This window comes from Ciconia boyciana, chromosome 2, assembly GCF_034638445.1.
Source record: "Ciconia boyciana chromosome 2, ASM3463844v1, whole genome shotgun sequence".
Taxonomy (NCBI): domain Eukaryota; kingdom Metazoa; phylum Chordata; class Aves; order Ciconiiformes; family Ciconiidae; genus Ciconia; species Ciconia boyciana.
This window is the reverse complement of record NC_132935.1, coordinates 102,971,902-102,994,835: the sequence shown is the minus strand read 5'-3', so window position 1 is coordinate 102,994,835 and position 22,934 is coordinate 102,971,902. Positions and strand designations below refer to the sequence as shown.

General features: G+C 40.4%; 1 protein-coding gene across 1 annotated transcript in view; it reads left to right on the top strand.

Annotated features, from left to right (window-relative positions):
* Window positions 1-3,183: 3,183 nt before the first annotated feature.
* DCDC2 (doublecortin domain containing 2) overlaps window positions 3,184-22,934 on the top strand; it is a 70,386-nt gene continuing 50,635 nt past the window's right edge. The window contains exons 1-2 of the mRNA XM_072853387.1: window positions 3,184-3,564; window positions 8,327-8,378. Coding sequence (XP_072709488.1) covers window positions 3,272-3,564; window positions 8,327-8,378 — 345 coding nt within the window. The 5' untranslated portion in view covers window positions 3,184-3,271. The remainder of the gene's footprint in view (window positions 3,565-8,326; window positions 8,379-22,934) is intronic.

Sequence of the window (22,934 nt, the reverse complement as noted above, 5' to 3'; positions counted from 1 at the left end):
CCCTCACCCTGAAATTGCTCTTTTTGTAATGGTTAACTGCCCTGTTGTAACTCACAGCAGGGGGTTAATTTTCCCATCGAAGAAGGTAAGATAAAAGGAAAGAAAAATTCCTTCCATCACATGTACTGAAATCCATTTGGAAGAACAATAATTACTGTACACGAAACAATTCCAGGTAGGAAGGTCTAGACCAGTTTTAGTTTTGCAACAATCAGTGGGGAAAAGGGGCTGTTAAAGGAATTCAGTTTGAATTTAAGGCATTTTCTGTTTATTTTCTCTCAGGTTTCATGGCTTCTTGTACCCAAGGTGTGGCAAAAATCCAGTGGAATCAAAGTCTCTGTATGCAGCTTCCTGGAAAGAGCAAAGCAGTAGCATTAAAAAGTATAGCCAAAAGTCATGTCCCAAGCATGCCTAAAGTGTTTTCAAGTAAAGAAGACTTATCTGTAGTCAGAATTTGTTTGGACACATCAGAGGCTCACCTGTTCATTGAATAAGCCCACAAGATGCATGCTTGACTGATTTTTTACAATTTTTAATAATCTGAGATTAAAAAGAATCTACTATTGTGATAATGCAATATCCAAAGTTACTTCCCAAACATTGGACAGGCTGGAGATGTTTGGCTGAGAATTAGCAAAGAAAATGCAGCTTCAAGTGGATCATTTGTTTACAAAGTTTTTAAAATAGTTTAAGATGAAAATGGTATCAGGATGATTTCATGATCTGATATATTTATCTGTGAAATCTAAGGGGGTCTTTTGATGATGGTAAAGGTTGGATCTGGTCCTTAATATGTACATTAATATATGTTTTATATATGCTATATCATACCTACTATGTGGAATTACATAAATTGACTTGGGAGAGTACAACATTAACCCAATTTGACTTTACATTATGTTCTTTGAACCACAAATGGGTTATTTTGCATTTTTTGTCTATTGTTTTTCTGTTTTATTCTGTTGATGTATTTTTGTTAAAAATAAATTGTGCCCAAGGATATTCTTCTGATTTATCAGGCTACTGTTCATGGTGTGTTTCGAATTTGAGCTTGGTTTACTGGGGCAAGTCACCTCTGAGTCCGATTAACTGAAGTTATCCAGACAGAATTGCAGGTTTGGGCCAGCTCAGTGGAAGCGATATTGGCTCTTGTGATAGATCCTGGATTCTTAAGAGAACAAATTATAACAGACTCACTCAACCAAACAATTATAGGAGTACTGAAAAGCTTTTAAATATTTCAGGAATGCAAATAGCTAAATAAACTTACCCAAATAATGGGGGAGTGCAGTTTAGTTTTGTGTTACTAGCAAATTTTGCCCATTGAGATGATAGGAGGGGGGAAAGCACCCAGCAGTATCCATAACATTTACAAATCATCTCAAAAAGACATTGAGGGCATCATGTTGTTAGGCACATTAAAAAAAAAATCAATTGCCCATACATATATGCAATTCATTTGTGTAGTCCAAGAGCCTAATTTCAACCCTACCGATAATTTGTTTTCCCTGCAAGATCACGGCCCAGCTTTATTTCTGATTTGCAGCAAATGTAAACAGCAAATGGCAACAGGCAACCTGGAGCAAAGATCCAGTTTTCAGGTGGGATTTTTAATAACTGACAAGAAGGAAAGTAAGAACAAATACTAGTAGGTATGATTTTTCAGTCATTTGCTTGCTTTGTGATGGGCCATCCTGCACACACAAGTGGTAACTGTTAGATGTCAATAATGAACCAAAGGCAAAATCAGGCACCGAATAACTAAATCTCCAGTGGAGAAAGCATGTATCAGAATCAGCAAAGGAATACGGAAAAGAAGGCAGGGCAGGACAGGGAGCCTGAGACAGTCACTCATGTTGTAGAAACTCCCTTTTGGTGACGGCTGTGGCCTGCCCTTGCCTCCACGCGGGGCCAGCTGCCTAACATTTTCCTGACCTTGATCTGGAAGGTCTAGTAAAAGTCCGTTTTATTCTTACAAGGGGAAAAGATGACCCCTTTAGTAATAAATCCTAAGAAGAGCTGGCCAGATGTGAATGAAATACGTGTTTTGCAGCCACCCTTCTCCTCCGCCCGCCCGGGCGGGGCCAAACGCAGCACAGGCCGCAGCCTGCCACGGCCTCAAAGTCCCGGCCCTTTACGGCGGGGCCAGAGCCCGTCAGGGGACAGACTCGCGGGTGGTTAATCCTGTACTCACCGACACGCGTGTGAAGGGCGGCCCCTCCGCGGCGGCGCGGGGGACCCTTACCGGCGGGCAAGGGCCGCTCGCCGGCAGCCCGTCTCGCGCGGAGCCGCCATGTCACGGCAGCTCCGCCTCGCCCTGCCCGCCCCGGCCCGGCCGCTGCCTTCTCCCCGCCCCGCCGCCCGTGCTCGCTGTTGGGAGCGCCGAGCCGGCTCAACGTTTCCCCGCCGCCGCTGCCGCTTCCCCCTCAGGGCAGCTCAGCCGGCCGGCCCTTTCCTTGGGGCGGGGAGCCCCGGCGTGCTGCAGGGGAGAGGCGGCGGTCGGCAGCGCCTCGGCCGCCGGGGAGGAGGAGGCAGGCGGGGACTTCCCTCGCTCACTCAGGTGCGGGGCTCTTGGTCCGGTTCCCTCTCCCTGCCTCTGGGCACGATGCCTCCTCGTCCTCCTTCCCCCAGCCATCGCCTGGTGAAGAATTCAGCCGTGTTTTGTGCTGACCCCTGCGCTGTCCTCCGCACTGTCCTGCCCCTGGCGCGGCCGGTGCCTCTGGGTCTGTCACGCTCCTGTCAGGCTCTCGCCTGGCTGGCAGGGGCGACGACGAGCACACGCGGGATAGTTTCCCGAGGAAACCAGAGTGGTAGCGGCAAGGCGCTTTCCATGATGGCAAAGCCGGAGGATAAAGACCCTGGGAGGCCATGGGTCCCCTGCAGTCCCTTTTCCTGCTGTGTCGGATCTACTTCCATGCAATGTTTTTTTTGCCCGGGTTAGCGTAATCCGCGTTAACGTCCCCAGGCGCCAGGGAGCAGCAAGAGCTGGTTGCCTAGGAGGAGCCGCTCTTGAAAGGCTGAGCAGAGCTGTGCCGCAAGCCCCGCGGAGGCTGTAATCCCTCCCCGCGGCGCCGGGCTCCCTCCTCTGCCTCCCTGGAGGTGGGCCCTGGTGCCCAGGCCCCGGCGTGGGTGTGGGCGCTTCACCCCTGGCAGGGAGTTGTCAGGGCGGAGGTGAGAGGGGTGCTCAGCCAGGAACCCTCTCCCGAGTAAACAGGTGCAGGCAGCGCATCGGGGTGGCTTGGGCTGCACGGGAGGTCCGAAACCACCGAGCATGACTAGTCCTGGCGCTAAGGGGTCATGGCTCTCGCAGCCGATGGTGAAGAGCGTGCTGGTGTATCGCAACGGGGACCCTTTCTTCCCGGGGCGCCGTATTGTCATCAATGAGAAGAAAGTGTCCAACTTCGAGGTATTCCTGAAAGAGGTGACAGGCAGGGTGAAGGCACCCTTTGGAGCTGTGCGTAACATCTATACCCCCCGGGGTGGGCATCGTGTCCGGCAGCTGGAGGAGCTTCAGAGCGGAGAGCAGTATGTGGCTGGTGGCAGGGAAGCCTTCAAGAAACTCAAGTGAGTGGCTAAGAAGTAACGTAAGATTTATAGGGAACTTGAATATCAGCACTTGAGGTTTGGCACTGTGGTAATACTTCAGAGGACACCCCACCCCACCCCTTTTATTAGGCATTGCGCAAAGAGGACTTAAAGGCTGTCACCCAAGGCAAAAAGACAGGTACTTTTAACAGATAAAACTACAAAAGAGCTTTAAAGGCAAGCCACAGAAAGGCTGCTGTTACCATCAGTCGCATAGTGCCATCTCTTTGGCATGATGGTAGAAAAGGAGAAACAGCCCTTTAACCCGAAGGACATGTGGCAATCACATGTTGTTGTGATGTGTGTGCTTAACTGAGGGGTGAGTGTCAGTATTTGTGCTCAGTGGTAACGGGGAGAAAGCTGTAGAAAGGTGGAGTGTTGACAGTCCTGCTGTGAAGTTGGTGAGCCTGGGAATTTCATTCCCAACACTTCCTTTCTTGCTTATTTTTAAAAAGTCTAAAAGAGTGTACCCAGCTATCCACCTCTCCATCACTTCTGTTCATTTTGGGTAGGTATATAGCCTTTTTATGACCGGAATAGCTGAGTCCCTCCTGTTATTTAAAAGATGACTGTTCACTTTCTTTTCCCTGCCTACACACCAAGAATTATGCTAACAGTTTCTCTGTTTTCTAGTGAGTGACTGGGAGAATATTGTGGAGGAGATCTGGGCTTTCAGGTGTGTTTCCCAAGTGGCTCTGCATGTGATCAGTAATGGTTCTTAATTCTGGCAGTAATTTCATGGTCTCAATTGCCTAATTATATGTTTTGTTCAGTCTTGATAGGCATTTTTCCGACAGTTGAATTAAAAAAAAAACAACCTCAAAATTAACAATCCTTTTCTGGAGGTGGTTGGGAATTTATATGCTAAACTACCAGCTTTACAGGACCTCACTCATCTTGGTCGTGTAGAGTTGAGGACACTAGATTTTTCAGGAGAGCTCATTATGTTTCAGGATGAAACTCTCTGTGTAATGAACAGGATCTCTATGAGCACTCTTACCATTTTTGTCACTGTCTGCTTCTGAAGATTTATTGAAGCTTCTTGTGCTTCAGTGGCAAAGCTAGCGAGAAAGTTGTATGACAGGCTAAATATAAGCCCCTTTCCCTCTGTACTCTCTTCCATGTCAAATGTAGTGCTCAACTCTCAAGAAAGATCTACTATATCTTTTTGGTATTAAATCTTGAGATTCAGTGGATGGCTTAAAATTCTTAGTTGTCAGCACGTCATGTTTCACCTCCCTAAATGTGTTTTATGTTCAACAGACAGGCTAAAAGTAAGCAAGTGTTTGGCATTAGCATGCACTGTGTAGAGAATTGGGCACTCTGGATTTATTTTGGGTGTGAAAAAGCATTTATTTTTGTCATTTTGTGTTTCACGGTCAGAGTTTTATGGTAAGAGCTTTTCAGACTTTTATGGGTGCAACATGCAACAAGATACCTAAGTATTTAAGGTCAACGAAGAGAATGCTTTAAGAAAAGCTAACCTAAAGGACTCGGTAAAAGCAGGCCATTTTATCTGTCTCTTGGTAGTATGTCATAGTCGTGTGCCGTAGGGAGGATAAACGGGATGACTTGAGATCTTTTCCATTTCTGCTTTCAGAGTTGGAGTTCTTCACTATTAGTATTTATTTATATAGTGCTGTAAATATTGGCAGTGCTTTTACAAGCATTATTTAAGACAGGCTGAAGGGCTTAATGTTGGTCTTGTTCTTGACTGGGTTGTAGACAGAATGATAATTAGGGAGACCTTCTTAGCCAGAAAGGTCAGAGGAGAGGAGGGGTTAATTGAAAGGGACAGTTTTCTGGAAGGAATTGAAGGAATTAAAGAAAAGAGCATATGTTTGTGTATGCATCACAGGCAAAGATAAAGCAGTTGCAGCTGTGGGAGACCGAAGCATCTGCCCTAAAGGATCTGAGTCTGGTCTGATAGCAGCAAGGAGTTTGTACATTTTTTACAATTTTTTTGCAGTGATGCTTGTTAGACATATTCATTTCTATGATAGACTATGCAGGGCTGAACTTTGAAATGGAGGCTTGTGGCATCAATGTGTGGGAGCATATTGGAAAGGAGAGAGTATCCAAGGAGAAGCAGAAGCTGAAAGTGTCATTGCTCCGTTTCAAGCAGTACATTTGTTTCTTCTCAGATGCCTTATACTGAGAACTGAATCTTTTTCTTCCATGTCTGCAGTGAATTCTAGACTAAACTGTGCTCACCTTTAGCACATGAACCTCTGTCATTCCAAGCCCTGAATCTTAACATCTTCACATAGATATTTCTGAGGGTATATAGTTAATATAAACTGCTGATATGTTTCATTTTTTAAATAAAAATAAAGTAATCAGCATTTAAAAATTCTTCTTTTAGCAAAATATGTAGAAATTTTCTGTAAAGGAAGAATTATTAGCCAATGTTGGGAATTTCCATAAAATATATCAAGTTTCTCAGCTTGTTTTGTCATTTACGGGTGTGCCAAGTGAATACAAGCTTTTTTGGTGTATATGCAGTGAGATGTGTTGGTATATTGTAGTTGTTGCAGTTGTGAGTGAGAATGCATGTTCAGGCCTGCACTCCTGTGGAGTTCTTCCTGAAAGCTGGAGCTGGTTTTGATTTTTAGCTTTTTTTTCACCATGCTACTCTACCCTCCTCCTTCCTTTGCCCATTTACTTGTATCTGTGCTCATTAATTAATGGTAGATTGTCCTTGCTCCAGCAGTGTCTCTTTAGACAACACTGTTGTTTCATCACTGGCTTGGATAGCCATCGGGTGGAAGTATTTCTGCTTTCTTAGCAGTGGGAATACTTTTGTAAAGTTTTCGGTCTGGGATTTTTTTGGTGCCCTTATCTGAAGAAAAGCCTTTGTCCCTATTTAGATCTTTTCAGATTTGTAGATCCCTGAAATTTGATAACTGAATGCCCAGACTTCTGCATAGTGAATTTAAGCCTTTGACTATATATTCACTTTTCTTTGTCACTTTTCTTAGTTCTCCTCGAAGTAATTCACAGATGCCCAGAAAACAAGAACCACAGTCAGCAGCTATTGTTATAGGCTGTTGGAAGTATTTTGTCTGAGGCATTTATTTCTTTTCAGTCTTGTAGGCTTTAAGACTTCTTTTTTTTGGTCTCAAGAGAACTTGTTCCTTTTTACATGGAGAAGCTTGCAACAGTTGTTTTTGTTTTTTTTTTAAACATGAGTCTCGTGCACTTTGTTTTTAAACATTCTCCTACCTTGCTGCATTTACCTTTTCCAAAGTATTGGCATGCACTTTCAAGCACTGCCTGGAAGCCTTGCTGTGTCTTACTGTCCCTGCCCACTGAAGCCTTGAAATCCTTGTGACCATTCTGTGGTACCTTCATAAATGATTGCCATTCCTTCATAGAATGAATGATGCTTTCTCTTTCTCTTTTTTTTCTTTCTTGCTTCTACACCTTCATTCAGGTCTCATGAATTCTCAACTTTGGCCAGGCAGAAAAGTTTCCTCTGGCAAACAAATCTTATCCCAGTCATTAACTACAAAGCATGACATTACTGGAGGGCTGCAGATGCACTATGGGCTCTGAGGTCTTCTGGTGAGCCTGCACTTTTGCTTGCCGTCAGGTATAGCTGACATTCTCAGATAGGGTCTTCTAGTCTTAAAAGCCTGTGAAAGCACCTGTGGTTTCCCACTGAAAGTGGGAATGGGGAGAATCTGTAACAAATGCTGATCACCTAATGTTGGATTAGATGCTTCTGGCATAGAATAGATGCCCCAGCCGTTTTTGTTCTCATGTTTAGCTCTTGTCAGAAGGTGCTGAAAGGGGCTGCTGTACTGAGTTATAACTGCCCACAAAGGTGTCTCTTTCTACAGCGCTGAGAACTAGAAACATCTTGCAGTCCTAGCAGCTACTGAGAGCTGTATTCATGAGAACTGCTCTCATGGCTCTTAGAGTGCTGACAAGGGAAAGGAGTTAGCGTAGTCTGGGTACCTGGACAGTTGCTTGTTTGTCGGTCTATGGGTTACTCATGCTTGAAGGCTTATTTAATTCCCTTTCTTGGGAAAAGCAACATACAGCTAATCCATCACTGTGTGTTTTAACTAACACTTTTGTGTTAATGCAATGTTTTTGTGGGAATATGTAGTCTGATGGAGAGCAGTATTGTTCAAATAGATGTATTTTTTTTTCTTGTCTAGTTGAGGCTTGTATTTTGTCTATTCATAAAATAATTGTGAAGATGCTATTGGTTCATCACAACCACGAGAAACCAGGATGTACAGTGTTCCGATGTGTCCACATCCTGTAGAAACACAAGTGGTGTAGATCCTTTTAAACTTTAGCTGATGCCCTGGGTTAAACTTGGGTATGGAGGAAGGCTTTAAATCTATCAGAGACTTACTGTGAGAAACTAAGAGGCAGATGATGACTTTTAAACTCTGGTAAGTTGATATTGTGCTGAGATTTATTGATCCACCTCACAGTAGTATGTGAGCTTCTTTCTGACAAGGGAGTTATTGATGGTCTGTTCTAATCACCAGTCAGTTGAAGGTAGATGGTTGGTTCTCCCCTGTGTTTTGTATTAGCCCAGAGGGCTAGCTTGCAGATTTATATTAACAGTCCTTCATTAAAATCTTGAATTAGTTACTTTTTATGTTATTTTGAGGAATGATAAATTTTAAAAGCTTCATGTATGAAAAAAGCGTAGAAATATTTGTACTGTGTAAGTTAGATGCTTCTGTAAATAATCAATACTGTTTGCCTTCCACAGCTATTTGGACATCGGAGAAACAAAGAAAAAACCTGCTGAAGTCAATAACGAGGTAGGATGTCTGAAATAGTGAAGAAGTAAACCTGCAGTTAATGTTAGTGACATGCCTGCATTTATGCCTGATTTTTTATATGTATTTGTTACATTTAATAATAATACAATTATCTAGAATTCTGAACATATTATTTCAGTGATTATTACTCCGATTGCTCTGAGCATGCTGCACTGATTGTCTTTGGCTCAGCTTTCTGAATTGCCGCATTCAGTTAAAAACTTTCAGTAAAGAAAATCTCATGTTGTCATCATTGGATCTGGTCATAAACCTAAGGGAGCTTTTTCATGCAGAAAAAGATGGTGGGAATGAGGCTTTTGGGAGTCTCTTCAAAGTTTGGTGTTTTCTCTGGAGAAGGGACATTTTTGTTTGAAAAAATCACTCTTAGTTGAGATGCTTTTCCTACTCACTGCCAGTGTCAGTTGTAAACTTCTAACTAGTTCTAGTCCATAATTCTCCAAAGTCACCTGTTTCTCCTGAACAGTGCTATGCTATAGCCTGAGGAGGTAACTGCAAGCTACAAAAAACACTGTATGTGGATTTTTGTGAGATGTGTGACTCTGCATTATTTTTACTGTTTTATTCTGTATGAAGATAGCAATGATTTCCAACAAACATTTGAATTACAGCTTCTGCCTGACAAGAAGCATCAGCTCACTATTTTTTCAATTTCTTTCGCCTTGTGCTCTCATGCCAGGTTTCCAGCAACGTAATGGTTTGTGTAGCAGACAGCAGGACACCTTGTACTAAAAGACCCTCAAAAGTGAGGCCTTAGTGTGCTAATGACATTTGCTGTGATACTCTGACACTTCTTATTCAGAGGCTACGAAATAAGACACCTGCATTTTATAAATGATCATAACTTTGTAACCTGTTTTTTTTTCATTCAAATGGGCACAATCAACAGGAAAATCAAATTCAAGTCAGAGATTTGTTTTACTACTACAAGTACCATATAAATTTACTCTAAATTGCATTTTTTTTCTGATTTATTTATTTATGTAATTGACCAGAACATTATAGAGATAGTTTTGTTGTTTTTGTGTAGCCATTCATGTCTCCCTGTTGTTTGGGTCTTTTTTACAAAAAAAAAGAGAATGATTTTAAAAAATAGGAAAAATTAATTAAACACTGATGAGGCAGCAGGGTTATACTGTGTTATATATATACTGACGTATATAAAACTGACCAACATACCTTCACATATCCACTATCTAAGCTTTCCCATATCTTTTATTCATAAATTCCATTTTTGACCTCAAGCATTTTCTTATTCCAGTCTTGAGTCTCCTCTGATCAAACTTTGTGAATGTTGCTGAAACTAGTTACTTGTGGTGTTGCAAGGTACACAGGCAGAGAATCAAGTAATTCATCTCACTTTTAATTGTGATCTAAGTAAGAGATTATAATTTTGGGGGGAGGTAAAATGTTTGTACAATAGCAGTATTGCACTTATCTAAACCTTCAACACATAAAACATAGTTCTGAACCAAAAACCCCACATTTGGATGTATGACCAGTCTTCACCATTTTTTCTGAACACCTGAATGTGTAGATAGCACCATATTTTATGCTAAAACAGTGTCTGGGTGAAAAAGAAAATGATTCTTACATATCCAGGATGAGAAAAAGAGAACTTGAGGAATTTGCTTCTAATTATCTCTGAAAATGCAGTGGTTTGCATTCACTATTATGTGTGACTCCCGTTAATAGTGTGCAGAGTGACTAATTCCATATGCCCTTTGCTGAGAAGGTAGTTGTCTTCATGGAAGACTCTTAACCGAATCTCCTGATACTGCCAGTTATCAGGACAACCACAGGCTTGCTACTTTAAGGCTAGTTTTAAGGCTGATGATTTTGCTGCAAATCCTTAGATTCTCGATATAATAGAAATTCTCTGCAGTTGGAGAAGTAGTTGTAGAAGTTGTGGGTGTTTTACTTACAGTTGCATGTTTGGTAAGAGAGGCTTCTATTATTTCTTCTGGAGTCAGTGCTCATTGTATATTAAAACTTTGAGCCATCTCTCAGTGCTTTGAAGTAAACCAGTATACATCATCCAGTATCTCAGCTTGCTTTCTTCCTATTTGACTTACGTTTGCAATCTCCATGGTCTCTCTGGAGAGCTTCACTCCCTGTGCTGAGTTTAACTTTATGTGATTGATTTATTTGAGGAGTCATAAAAATGAGACGAAACCTAGTAGTAGTCTACAGATTTTTATCTGGGCTTATGAATAACATGTTTTCATGCCCTAATTATTTAGTCCTAGGAATGAACTTTCAAGAGGCTAGTAAGAGAAGTTTAAATGCCTAAACATATTTATGTTAAAATGATTTGAGGAAGCAAGTTCTGGTTTTACTTTTTTTTCAAGCATTCACTTAGAAATCAAAAACCTAGATGTGTTTTAGGACCAGGAGGGCAGCAGTATTGCTACATTTTTATTCTCTTTGATTCTGTTGGATTTGCATCAGCAAACAAGAAAATAATGTTTTCCCTGGTACCTTGTAGCGATGCTAGCCTACAAAGGTGTTTTGCTTTTGTAAGGCATTATTTTAGATAGAATTTCAGAAATAAAATCCTCCCTGTTTCATTAGAAGAAGAAGAAAAAAATCTGTGTATGTGTGAATGACTACGTTGCTAAAGAAAGAAATTTATAGCTCAGTCCTGCAAGCACAGCAAGGTGTAGTTTGTGAATTGTCTCAAAGACTTCAGTAGGAAGATTACCATGGAGTTATGCATGTACAGAGAAATTTGTGGGTAACGTCTGAGTTTCTAGTGTTCTGGTGGGCTGGGGTGGAGGCAGAAGGAAAGAAATTAATAAAATTACTTGGTTTATTATTTGGCTCACTGCAGCTTTGTGGGCTCCTCACAGGTCAAGGACCAGTGTGCTAGGTGTTGAATAAAAAGCTCACTGGTGGCCTCACAGACAACTCCAGGCTAACATCAGTGTGTGTTTTCAGACTGATCTTTGCCAGGGCAATTCCTGCTCTCTTTGTGCTAGTACTGAAGTATTAACCTGCTCTCCTTCATTAGCTCGACCTCTTTTTTACTTTTCTTCCCTTCCTTCCCTTCCTTCCCTTCTTCTCCTCCCCCAGCCCCCCAAATGTTTTTAGAACACGACATAATTTGCCAGGGCTCCCACATTAATGGTCTGGACGCCAGCCCTTTCTTATGACCTCAGTAGTGCTGCTGTTAGCTGGAGCCTGGAGACAGCAAAGACTGTTCTTCAACCATGCTTCTGGGGATTGCCTCCCACCTTTCTCACCTGGCAGCTGGCCTTGCTCTGGCCGTGGCCTTGAGAGGGAGCAGTCACAGCAATGACCTTGTGCCACAGTACTCCTGAGTGCTGGTGGTGCGTTCAGAATTGGTGCAGGACTTCTTGTTGCTCACAGGAGGAGATGATCTTGGAGCTATTAGAGCCGGCTTGCCCTAGACCAGGTTTTGGAAGCACATTGATACTGGCCTGGTGGTGATGACAGTTTTTCTGTATCTGCATAGTGCCGTGTATCAAGGATCTGAAAACTTTAAAAAGGCAGCACAGAAACAGTATTTGAGAAATTCATGTTTGGTGATTAAGGATGATATCATCATGCTTAGGTACAAGGGTATCAATTCTGGTTCTATGAAGCACACTTAATTTGGCATTTCCTACCTGATGAGTGTTTCTTGGTGCAGGTTTTTCTCCAGTAAAACAATTACAAATATCTATTTCCAATTCTGGTTAGTGGAGAGGGAGGCAAAAGGAAGAAAATCTTATGCAGCAGCTGTACATTGTGTATTTGTATGCAGCTGTAGGTTTTCTTTTGTCTAAGTTAAACTGCCAAATGTTTGACATCTGCTTTTGGGAGTATTAAATGTTATTCTTTGAAGGCAGCATCTCAATTACTTTAAATTTCCATAAAACTAGAAAATGTGTGTCAAACTAGAATAAACAAGAAAAAATTCATGCTCAAGATACAGTGTAAATACGGTGACCTACATTCAGAAGAAGAATAGATGGGAAGTATAAAGCATTAATTTCTTACTAAACTCTCTTCTCACTTTTCTCATGGAGTGACAAGAGAGAATAAGTAGTCCATCAGAAATAGGTTTCTTTTCTTTACTGAAATCTGTGAATCTGGTTTTGCAAGGAAGGTGTTCCAGGCTGGGGAAGGAAAAAAAAAAAATTATGGAAAGTTCTCCATCTCATGTATTCTGGGAACTCATCTAATGAAATCCTTTAGCGTCCATTCTTGTAAGGTGCTGATTTAACATTTGGGAACAGGTTCTGTCCCTGATGAGAGCAATATTATTTCCCTCTGTTATGCCCTGGTTCAGTTTTAGCTGGAGCTTCTCAAATACCGTGGTCCTGTTGGCCTGTAAGGTGCACCTTGCCTTGCCTGACACGTTTGGACCTAACAAGGGTTTACAGCTAGTAAGTGCCTGTGTTCTCTGTGTGTCCTCTACAACTGACAAGAGGAGCTCTGGGGAAGGTTTCATCAAGAAGGTCTTAATGTAGATGTGTTGTTACAACACAGCAATGAGCCAATTATGTAACATTGTGTAATTCATTAAGCACTATCCATCTATTTAATATGAGAGGTGGAACATGCAAATAGATGTAATTGTCTGTAAGATGGGTTGGGATAGTTTGGGAGGACACATTTTTTTCTGTCTAAACAGCTAGGTTTATAGATGAGGGTCTATATCACCAAATACCTTTTTATAGTATCAGTAGCTGATTTCACCACGGGCTGTCTTCAGTGAAAGATGGATGAAGTAGAAAGAGTGTATTACATGTCCCCCATCAGTAGTGTAAGCATCCAAAAGTGCATAAGCAGAGCAATGCAAGAAAGCTTTATTCTGCTTTTTTCTAGTGTATCAACTGCATATAGCAATTCAATTTCAAGGGCTTTTATTTTAAAAATAAGCAATGTTTTAAAAATAATTGAAGTATGACAGTAATAACAATGCTCTTAAAATCTTCCAAATAACTGTAGTCTTCGTCTTTGAGTCCCAACCATCAATCAGACTTGGTTCATTTAAAGAAAATATTATTGTAAAAGCCCTTAGTCATTCTACCTTAGTCAATCAGGTTTCAAGGCGGTCTTCAATGAAATCATCTCATTATCGGTTAGTATTTCTGATATCAATGATAGATTTCTTTAATCCAGTGTCTAGTTTCTTAAAATCTAGTTTACCAGTCTAAGGCCTCCAAACAACTGAAATAAATGGGCCAAATGCTCAGCTGATGGAAAATAGGTATTTTTATTGATCAATCTACCCCAGATATAGACTTGAACTTCTAGCCCTGTTCTTCTGGGTGAAGTTTTGTGTATAGACCAGTGTCAGTATAGGATGATGAACGAGGGAGAGCCACTCTGATATCTTATTGCAGGTTTATATAATTTATGATAGAAGCAAAGTACATGAAAATGGTACTGAACACTTATTAAATGTTTCTAAGCAGCAGGAGTTCCTACTGGACACTTGAAGTGTCACTTCAAGTCTGTAGTTCAGTGATCATTGACTTCAGTAGACTTTGTGCCATACCCAGGGCCAGGAAGGAGATGGGATGCTGTTGGTTTTGCAGAAATACCAATGGTAGTTGTGGCACTTTAACAGTCACTGGATTTCAAATATAGTTAGATGCCTTGATACCATTTTTGCTTTTGCAAATCTTCCTCAGACTGTTGGACATATGCATGTGATGAAGGGAATAGTTCAAGAGAAAAATGATGACTATGTGGAAGAAAGGAGGTAGTTTAGAACAGAAAAGGCCTGCAAGATCCTTTTCACTTCAAAACATCAGTCTGCAATTTGTTTAGTTTCATATTAACACCTGACTTCAGTTCCCTGATTTCTGAGATAACCTTGATGCATGCTGCATGCTACTAGAGCTGGTGGGATTTGAAAGCCACATCTCTGTCTCTTCTCACTTCATCCGCTGTTATGTGTACTGGGCACTTCCTTGCCTGTTTGTACTCTGCTCTCCTTAGCAATAGGAGCAGTGCAGCAGTTTAGGAAAAGCCCCTTAGTTCTCATGCTACTGTAACATCAGATCAGTGCACCACTCAGCTGATTTTCACAGTGCTGCAAATTCACTTGACTAGGAGTGTGCATGATGGTCAGAAGGGTGAGCTGTAGGTTATGAAGAGGGAGAAAGAAAAGATCAAATCACAGCTAAAGGCAGTGAGCAGCAGTGGTGAAGAGAGAGACACTGCCTGTATGAGCAAATTTGTATCTGGCTCAAGCATTTTACTGACATGGCAATACTCTTTCCCTTCTATTTTGCTGTTTATCTCAGCAGGTAAGTGATGACATGTCTCTTGCACTGTAGCATTATGGTAGTTGTTCTTCATGGAAGGCTGGAGCAAGTGTCCTAGGAAACATCTGATTTTTCAGTCCCCATTTGATGGCCTCTGCAACAAGCTAATCTCCCAGAATTGTCACACCCCATCTTAGTTTAGACTTTTGGAAGAGAGAGCGAGGGTAGAGACTAGGTTCAGATTTCTGCTTTCTCCCTCTTTCAACCAAGGACAGCAGTAAGGGTGAAAGAAGACATTTGTCCCAGAAACATGGGAAAATTCTGCGTCAGTCTGCCAGGTTCTTGCTGTTTTAAATCCTCTGGCAGAGCCCTCACGCTGTAATATGTCTCAAAACTTTTTATGGTTATGTTACTGGTAGGGAAAGTAGTAATAAGATTTCATCCTAACCCAAGTTAAAGCTTTGATACAAATGATTCCTCAGGTATGTTTCCATCCATCACTTGTTTTGGCAACTGAGCTTCTTGTTTTGCAAGAGGTACCTTTTGTACTGAAGGTGATCTGCAAGTACAAATACATTTTAAATTATGTGCTTGAGGAATCTAACAATTAATCTCTTGAGGAAGTGTGGACCAAGAGTTACCATTTGTTTATTATAAGCTTAATTGTTTGTAAAAGGTACTGAACATTGTTTTCCAATTATAATGTGTGAAGTATGGACAATTATATTTCTCTAGGCACTATCTCTGATCTAGATGGTGTCTCCCTGTGCACTCAAAAAGATGAATTTTACTTGTCATTGGGGCTGGGTAAGCTGCTGAAGAATTAACTGAGCTTTTGTATTTGCAAATCCTGTGGGCAACTATTTGTTTTAAATTCTCTTTGTTTCACAAAATTGTGTTCAGCTGAAACCTCCATTCTTCTTTGACTTCTTATGACCAACAGTTTTTTAAACACACTGAAGTAAATGGACTTTGCAATGTGTTATTGTAAAAGCAAAGAATTGCAGGCACCTAAGAAAAGCAGAGGTATTTTGATATTGAAGAACCAGTCTCTTGCAACCGAAAGAAAAAAGGAGGGTCATAGTATCTGTATGAAACAGCATCTATTATCAGAAGTTCATAGTAGGCCTGCATTAAGCTGCTTTACTGACCAGACAGATAGATTTGCCCTTGGTTGATAGCAGACAGATGTTCTTAGGTAGTAAAAACATTGAGTTTTTTTGTCTGCACTTCACTTTTTCTCCTGGGCTTCTAGGACAAGGTGATTGTGTGGCAAGCTCTGACAAAAGTATTTTTTGTGCTGCTCCAGATTAATTGTCTTTTGTGTTCCACTTGCTTTTTTTTAATGGATTTATATTCTAGAAAAACATTTATAAAGTTACTTAAGAAAACTCTGCTTATGTCTTACTCTACGTAAGGCACATCGAGAGTTATCGCTATACTATAGAGAGATAAGGATGATGTAGACTCCTTTTCTTAGGTTCACCACTGTTTTCTATGATGTTTAAGCAATGAAAACATCCTGGTCCACATTTTATGACTTTTGCCTACTTACAGTGTATTTATAACATTATTACCCATCGATTGGGAACTGCTGTAGGGCAGTAAGTATGAAAATGGACGTTTTAAGAGTTAGTTGGGGCAAGTGTGTGGCTGGTTGAGGAACGGTGACTTTACCCAGTTTCTCTGAGTGGTGGGTTCATTCTGGAGTGCTGTCATTTAGCATTACAAGTGGCTGTGTATGGCTCTTGGACTGTCGGATTCGTGTCAGGGGCCCTGGTGCAAGGGATGCACTAGGGACTCTCTGCCTGCCACCCACCAGGTCTTGTCCTACCTTTCTAGCTCCATGTTCCTCCTGTGTTCAGCCTGGGTACCCTTCTGCAGTTCTGTTGCCTCACATGTAGTAGATGTGTCCTGGTCACATTTTTCCAGTGATTCATCACTTTTTTTCACTGTTTTACATAAACATATTTTATTGTTCCATAACTCTATTTCAATTGCAGCTTCTTCTTTTATCAGGTGGTTTAGGTGTGGTCATATTTGGAGGAGTATTTATAGAATGGAATAGTCAATATTTTTATTAATGATTCTTCAGAGGATTAGTAAAGATTCCTCAAAGCTTTCATACATGTATGACCTGAATATTTGTATCTGCATGCAACCCCAGAACATCTCTCTCTAGTGAAAACACTTGGTAATTACAAGGATTTGAATGAGTGTTTGAACATTTTGAAACTTTTAAATTTCTTTTTCTGATCCAGTGCCTGTCAGTCCTCACATTGGTCACATGCTGGATGACACAGATATGTGCTAGGATATGGAGTAGAGCACGTTTTCTTTCTAGGGAACTTCACAGAGTGTGTCTGTTCCTGTGATGAAGTATGACTGCAGAATGAAACTGACTGGCAGAACGTCCCTTCTACTGGTGTTCTCCAGCTGCAGCACATCAGCATAGTACCACTCCTGCTGTGGGGTCTTGTGGGCCAGACATAGTTAATCGGCAGATACCAGCCTAGGTCAGTTGGCCACTACGTTCTTGGTGAGATCCTGGGCCAGGAAAGGTTCCCTAGTTGTCCAATGCTGACAGAAGAGGCAGGCACCATGAGAGAGGAATGTGAGGTGGAAAATACAATGTTTGAGACTTGGTAGATCTGAATTTACCATCAGAATTTTCCAAAAAAGCATCTGAGATGTTGCTATAAAAGTATTTTGAGGAGCTGCCATTTCTCTGTTTCCCTCTGTTCCTCCATATTTTAAAATTAAATTCTCTTAGTACCATTTATGGCAATTGTTTCTTCTGCATCCTTTAAGTGCATCTTTGTTGCTAGACAGTGGAGTCACTGCTCATCTGTTGGCAGTGACATGATTGGATTAATTTGTAAAAATTGAATTTTGGAAGTTTATAATGATGTCTTGATTTCACAAATTATTTTGGTATATTTATGCTGGGTATACCTTAGCATTTATCATGTCTGTCAAATAATGTACATGTCTAATCATAAGAAAAAACTTGTCATTTTTCAGTGAGCAGACTCTTGATTAACTTTTAACTGTCAATTAGAAATGGTTCATTGATATTTTCTCTGTACAGGACATAGTTTTGTGAGGATAAGAGAGTGCCTGAATGGATAAAAGAAATGATCCCAGCATGTGCAAATTAGAGCCATTTAATGTCAAAACAGTCTATCTTCACAGGATATTCTTTCCTAATTCTTTCCTAAGAATGAGAAAGAAACAAACACAATTTGTGCTACCCAAAATTACTGTACACAAAACATTTGTATGTCTGGAAGCGAATTGTGTATAAAGATCCACTTCATATTCATGTGCCAATATGCAAAACTAAACCTTCTTGCTACTCCATATCTGACCAGTTTGATTTCTTCTACTGCTGGTGTCATAGACTGAGTAAGGAATTTCTCATTTTCTGATGCTGAATTAATTAGGAATTCTACTGTAGATATAGTTTAGGGAGTAAAACTATCAAAATGCAAAGATTAAAAAAATGTGATATACATCTTTAATCTCCTGATAGTTAAACTTTATATGTCATTGTTTGGTATTTAGTATCCTGGTAACATAATTAGCACAACAAGACATACAAAACAGATACTCTTTCCGAGTCTTCATAATCTAATACCAGGAGGAATCAGAGAAGAACTGGCCAGACATCCAGTTAAAACATAAGCTGTGTCCTTTTTTCTAATTGGGCCTGTGAATTAATAAAATTTCCTTTATATAGTTCTGTATACCTGAGTTGTGTAATTCTGAGTATTTTAATTAACAGCTTGCTTACAGATAGATTTAGTGGATTTTGGAGCAACAGAAAGACTTGTAGAGGCTTTAGTTGATGCCATTGGAGATTTCATGGTCTGTATTGAGTTTGATATGAAACTTGAAAGTTGGTCTTTTCCTTGATTAACATGCCTGCCTTGTTCTGTAGGGTAACTCCTCTTTCTGGTCTGTGGGCAGGCTGGGAGGAAGGGAAGAGATGCCAGTCCTGAGGCTTTTAATGCAGCATGTTAGTCTCATTAAAAACTTGTTGCTGCATACTAAATTGACTTACTGGAAACATTAACAACTTTTACCTTTGATTAAAAATGATGAAAAAAAAAAGATTTTTTGAGGGGTTGCTTTTTGTTATTCAGCTGTCACTGTTCACAGGCTCAGGCCCTTCTGATCAGCCATGAAGGCTGGAGACTTCCTTTTGGTTTAAATGAGTCTAAGTAATTTGGGGAAAATACACCAATTATGAGAGGCAAAAATGGTTGGAATTGGCAGGATTATGTCAGTGACAGAAACGAGCATCAGGATCTAGTTTGCTTGAATAAAACCTACATTACTGATCCCATCATTGTGTGTGTCGTAAGCAATGTTGGGTATAGCATCATGCAACTCAGAGAAGAAATAGGAGCTATTCTTGGGATCCAGAATCAACACAAGTATTTTGGAGCACTGCACAGGCTAAGTGCCTGGGCAGATAAGGGCATGCCATTGTCTGATATATCCCAGCTGAAGATCTGGCCCCTAATCCAATGCCCCAAAACTATGACAGATCCCAAGTGAAACATTTTTCTTTCCAGGGCTTAGCTAGATGGGGTGAGACTTTCCCCCAGATGCACAGGGGATATGAACTCCATTTCACTTACTGTGGCTGAAAAGGAGGGTAATTTACCTTGGAGGTGAACAGAGTGGCTTTAAATACTTCGGGAATTTTGTAGGAGCTTTGCGGTCTAGAAGGCCTCCTGAATCAGTACATGACCGTTCATTCTGGCATAGTTTGTTTCCTGCTCATCTCAGCTTTATATGGGCTGAGAAGTTGGTGTACCGCCATGTTGTTGTGACCTACGTATGTAAGCTTGGAAATCTGGTCAATTAATAGCAGTTTGAGTGGTGCTTTGTATCCACACCAGTAGAAAGGCTAGTAGTCTCTTGCTCAAGGCTGTTTTGTACTATCCAGTGTACCATCTAGCAATGCAAAGTAGCCAGGGAAATGTAGATTATCCAGGTTAATCACTGTGTAGGATAACTGAAACGTTTTTGTACTGACCAAACACCTCAGTGAGTTTGACTCCGCATCTTTAGTCAAAGTGTATAAAAATGCCCATTTAAAAAAAGTTGTGTTTCTATGAAATAGGTAAGATAAGATGTTTCCTATGCTGCAATAGCTTTAGAAAACTTATCGTTCTAATTTGCTTTTGATCACTGAAGCTTGAACATTCCTTTCTTTCACTTCACAGGGTGGTGATGGTGTATATAAATGGGATTTTGGTTCTTTTGACCCCAGTTCTACCCTAGGGGAATGCAAATATTTGTTCTCATTTTTCCTGGGCACATTGATTAACAAACAGGCCATTGTAACAAACTGGCAAAGCCATGGCTCATTGCATGAGCTGATAAATTTGGAATGTGACATTGTGTTGAAATATTTAAAACTTCAAAAGGTTAGTTCTAAAGTGACATGAGTAATGAGTGAGATGTTCATAGCACCCAACTGTATCAATACAGCAATAAGAAAGGCCAGCTCTTAAACCTGTATAAATCAAACCAGCACAGAGCATCTGGTTCAGGGAGGTTACATTTTTTGACTGTTGTTTTGCTGCCGTCCAGTATGGCTTTATAAATATGTGTAAACCTGTAAATCTTGCAGTTGTTCAGTTGCCCCCCTTGATGGGGGGCACTTCTGGTAAGAAAAGGAAATAAATCAGATAGTTATACCATTTCTTAGCTATGGATAACTAGCCTGTGTCTTCATGGCAGCCTGTGAAAGTGCTGCCAGACCTCTGTATTTAACATGTCTCTAGTTATTTAATAAACGCTGGAGGGAAAAAAAAAGCTAAGAATGGCATGTTTCTATTTGAAGCTATTCTCAAGTGCATAAAAGTCACCTTTTTAGAAACCAAATATGCAGCATGGTATGTTCAGAGGATAATTAAAATAACCCTTAATGAACTGTGTACTTTTCTGATATACAAGGATCGATTCTCTGAAGTGTCACACGCCTCTTGCAAGTCCGGAGTAGCCAACAGGAGGTTGGGTAGTTTGCTGGGTCTGTCCTGCTTTCCAGTCTATATTTGAACAGTAAGTGTGAAAAGTATAATGTAGCATTCATAGAAGGAAAAACTTTACGCATGGGGATCAACAAATAAGTTCACACCAACCAAAACAAATACACATCATTTTGCTACATCTCCATTTTAGGAATTATGTTTTTTACCTTTTACTGGTTAACACATTTCTGAAGAAAGAAGTGAAAACCATTCTTTTTTATCTGTGTATTTCAAACCAATATGTGGGTTGCTCAGAGTCCTTACATGAATAGCCATTCTCAATGATGATTTCCCTGTAATGCCATATATATAACATTCTCTTCCCAATGTAACACTTCTTTGTGTTAGAAGCATTGCATGAGCAAGCACATCCTTAGTGTTCTAAAAAGAAGAAACATATTTTTAGTTGATCTTCAGTCTTTCATGTGGTCATCTGCACATGAACGTAATAGAAATTTCTGTATGAAAATTGTATTAAATTGGTGTATATGTGTATGCATACACACACATTATATCCACATATACACATGTGGATATGCACACACTAATTCAAAATGGTTTTCTTACAAAAACTATTTTTCATATACGTACATGTGATAGTATACCTGAGGTAATGGTTTGGCTGCTGATCATTTTGTTTTATTTTTTTTGCCAACAGTCGACAGTGGAAGATGTAAGTACCTAAAGTAGATTGTGCAATGTCTTGTATGTGTTTGCTAAGTGTCTTGTCTGTGTTTGTTAAATTTTGTTAATATTTAGCATATTTTTTAGTATAAGGGGAAAATATATAGAATGTTGTTATAAAGCAGCTGTGAAGGTATGGGTTTTTTTACCATGTTTCAGTTACATGCTGATCTGCATCTTGGCTTTGTATTTTCAAAGGGATATTAGGAGGCACTCAGCTGCAGCTAACATTCAGCAAGACAAATTCAACCACAGTGAATTACAACTGAAGATGACAGCTGGGCTCTAAGAGACTCTCTGTAGAATGTATTCTGAAATTCGAGTGTTTACAGAGATCTCAAATACTGCAGATTGATCCCCACTCCCAGAACCTAGCCTGTGTTCAGTTTAGCTGCATTGTTTTTCCCAGACTCGGCAAGGTGCTTTGCAAAGTTATTTCACAGGTGGTAACTCCTCTCTGAAGCAAGAAAGATCCACACTGCTATTGGTATAAGGGGCACGGTGGGAAATAACAAATTCTTTGTAGAATAGAAATGTAAGAATTATGGTGGTTATGAGTGTCTGTGATCCCATGGTGTATTTTCAACTGTGTTTAGCTCTTGTTGCCTTGCAAATTCTCATTTGATTGATTGCCTCCAGCTTACTTGAAGTTCCCTCTGAGTTTCAACTGATGTAATGCTTTCTCCTTCCTCCCCTAAATGCTTTGTGTTGCTGCTGTATGTTGTCAGGTAATACCTCAGATGAGTATCTCGTCACAAATTATGAAAAGTTGGAAACATTTGTCAGTAGGATACGGAATGGGTCTTTTCAAACAAACTGAAAATGTACAAAATCTAAAGATAAAATCATAATGGGGCCAGACCATTGATTAATGTAAAACTGCTTACAATTGCTGACGTAAATGGGAAAGTGCTGATTTACATCGGCTGAGAATGTAGCTGGTGAAATGAAAAGAAAATAAAGGGTTTAGGGGGCTAGTGATGCTGGTTTCTTAATGTAAGCACAAACTTTCACCCAAGACAACATCGTTGTTAATATGTAACTCTGCAGTGCCAGAGGGGTCAGGCTATTCCAGACACTGCAACAGTGTGGTAACTCCTACAAACAAAATAGGAGCACAACCATGTATTCTTTAATTAAATCCTGGATCAGGTCTTTTGCTGGGGTGGTTTGGCATAACTCCATATACTTCAAAGGAACTGGATTGATTTACAGTGTCTGAGCACTTGGTCTTTTATTAATGTATACTTTTGTGTATTGAAATTATGTGGCTTGCTTTCCATAACCATAAATAGTTTAACATTGATCAGATAGAAGTTGTTCTAAACTCTATGAGGTAGTAACTTGAAGACTGTGCCAAAAAAAAAAAAAAGAACGGGACAGTCAGGTTAATTAGAAGAATGGTATATAGGATGTTTTGTTTGTTTGTTTGTTTTAAATCACTGCAGTATAGATCTAGCCAAACTGTATTTTAAAAGAGTGGCTTCAGACCAGGCTAGGGTAGCTTGTGCTGAGTTTTTGTGCTGCTGTACTTGGAGAGCTTGATATACTATGCTGTAGCCAGAACATACGTTGGG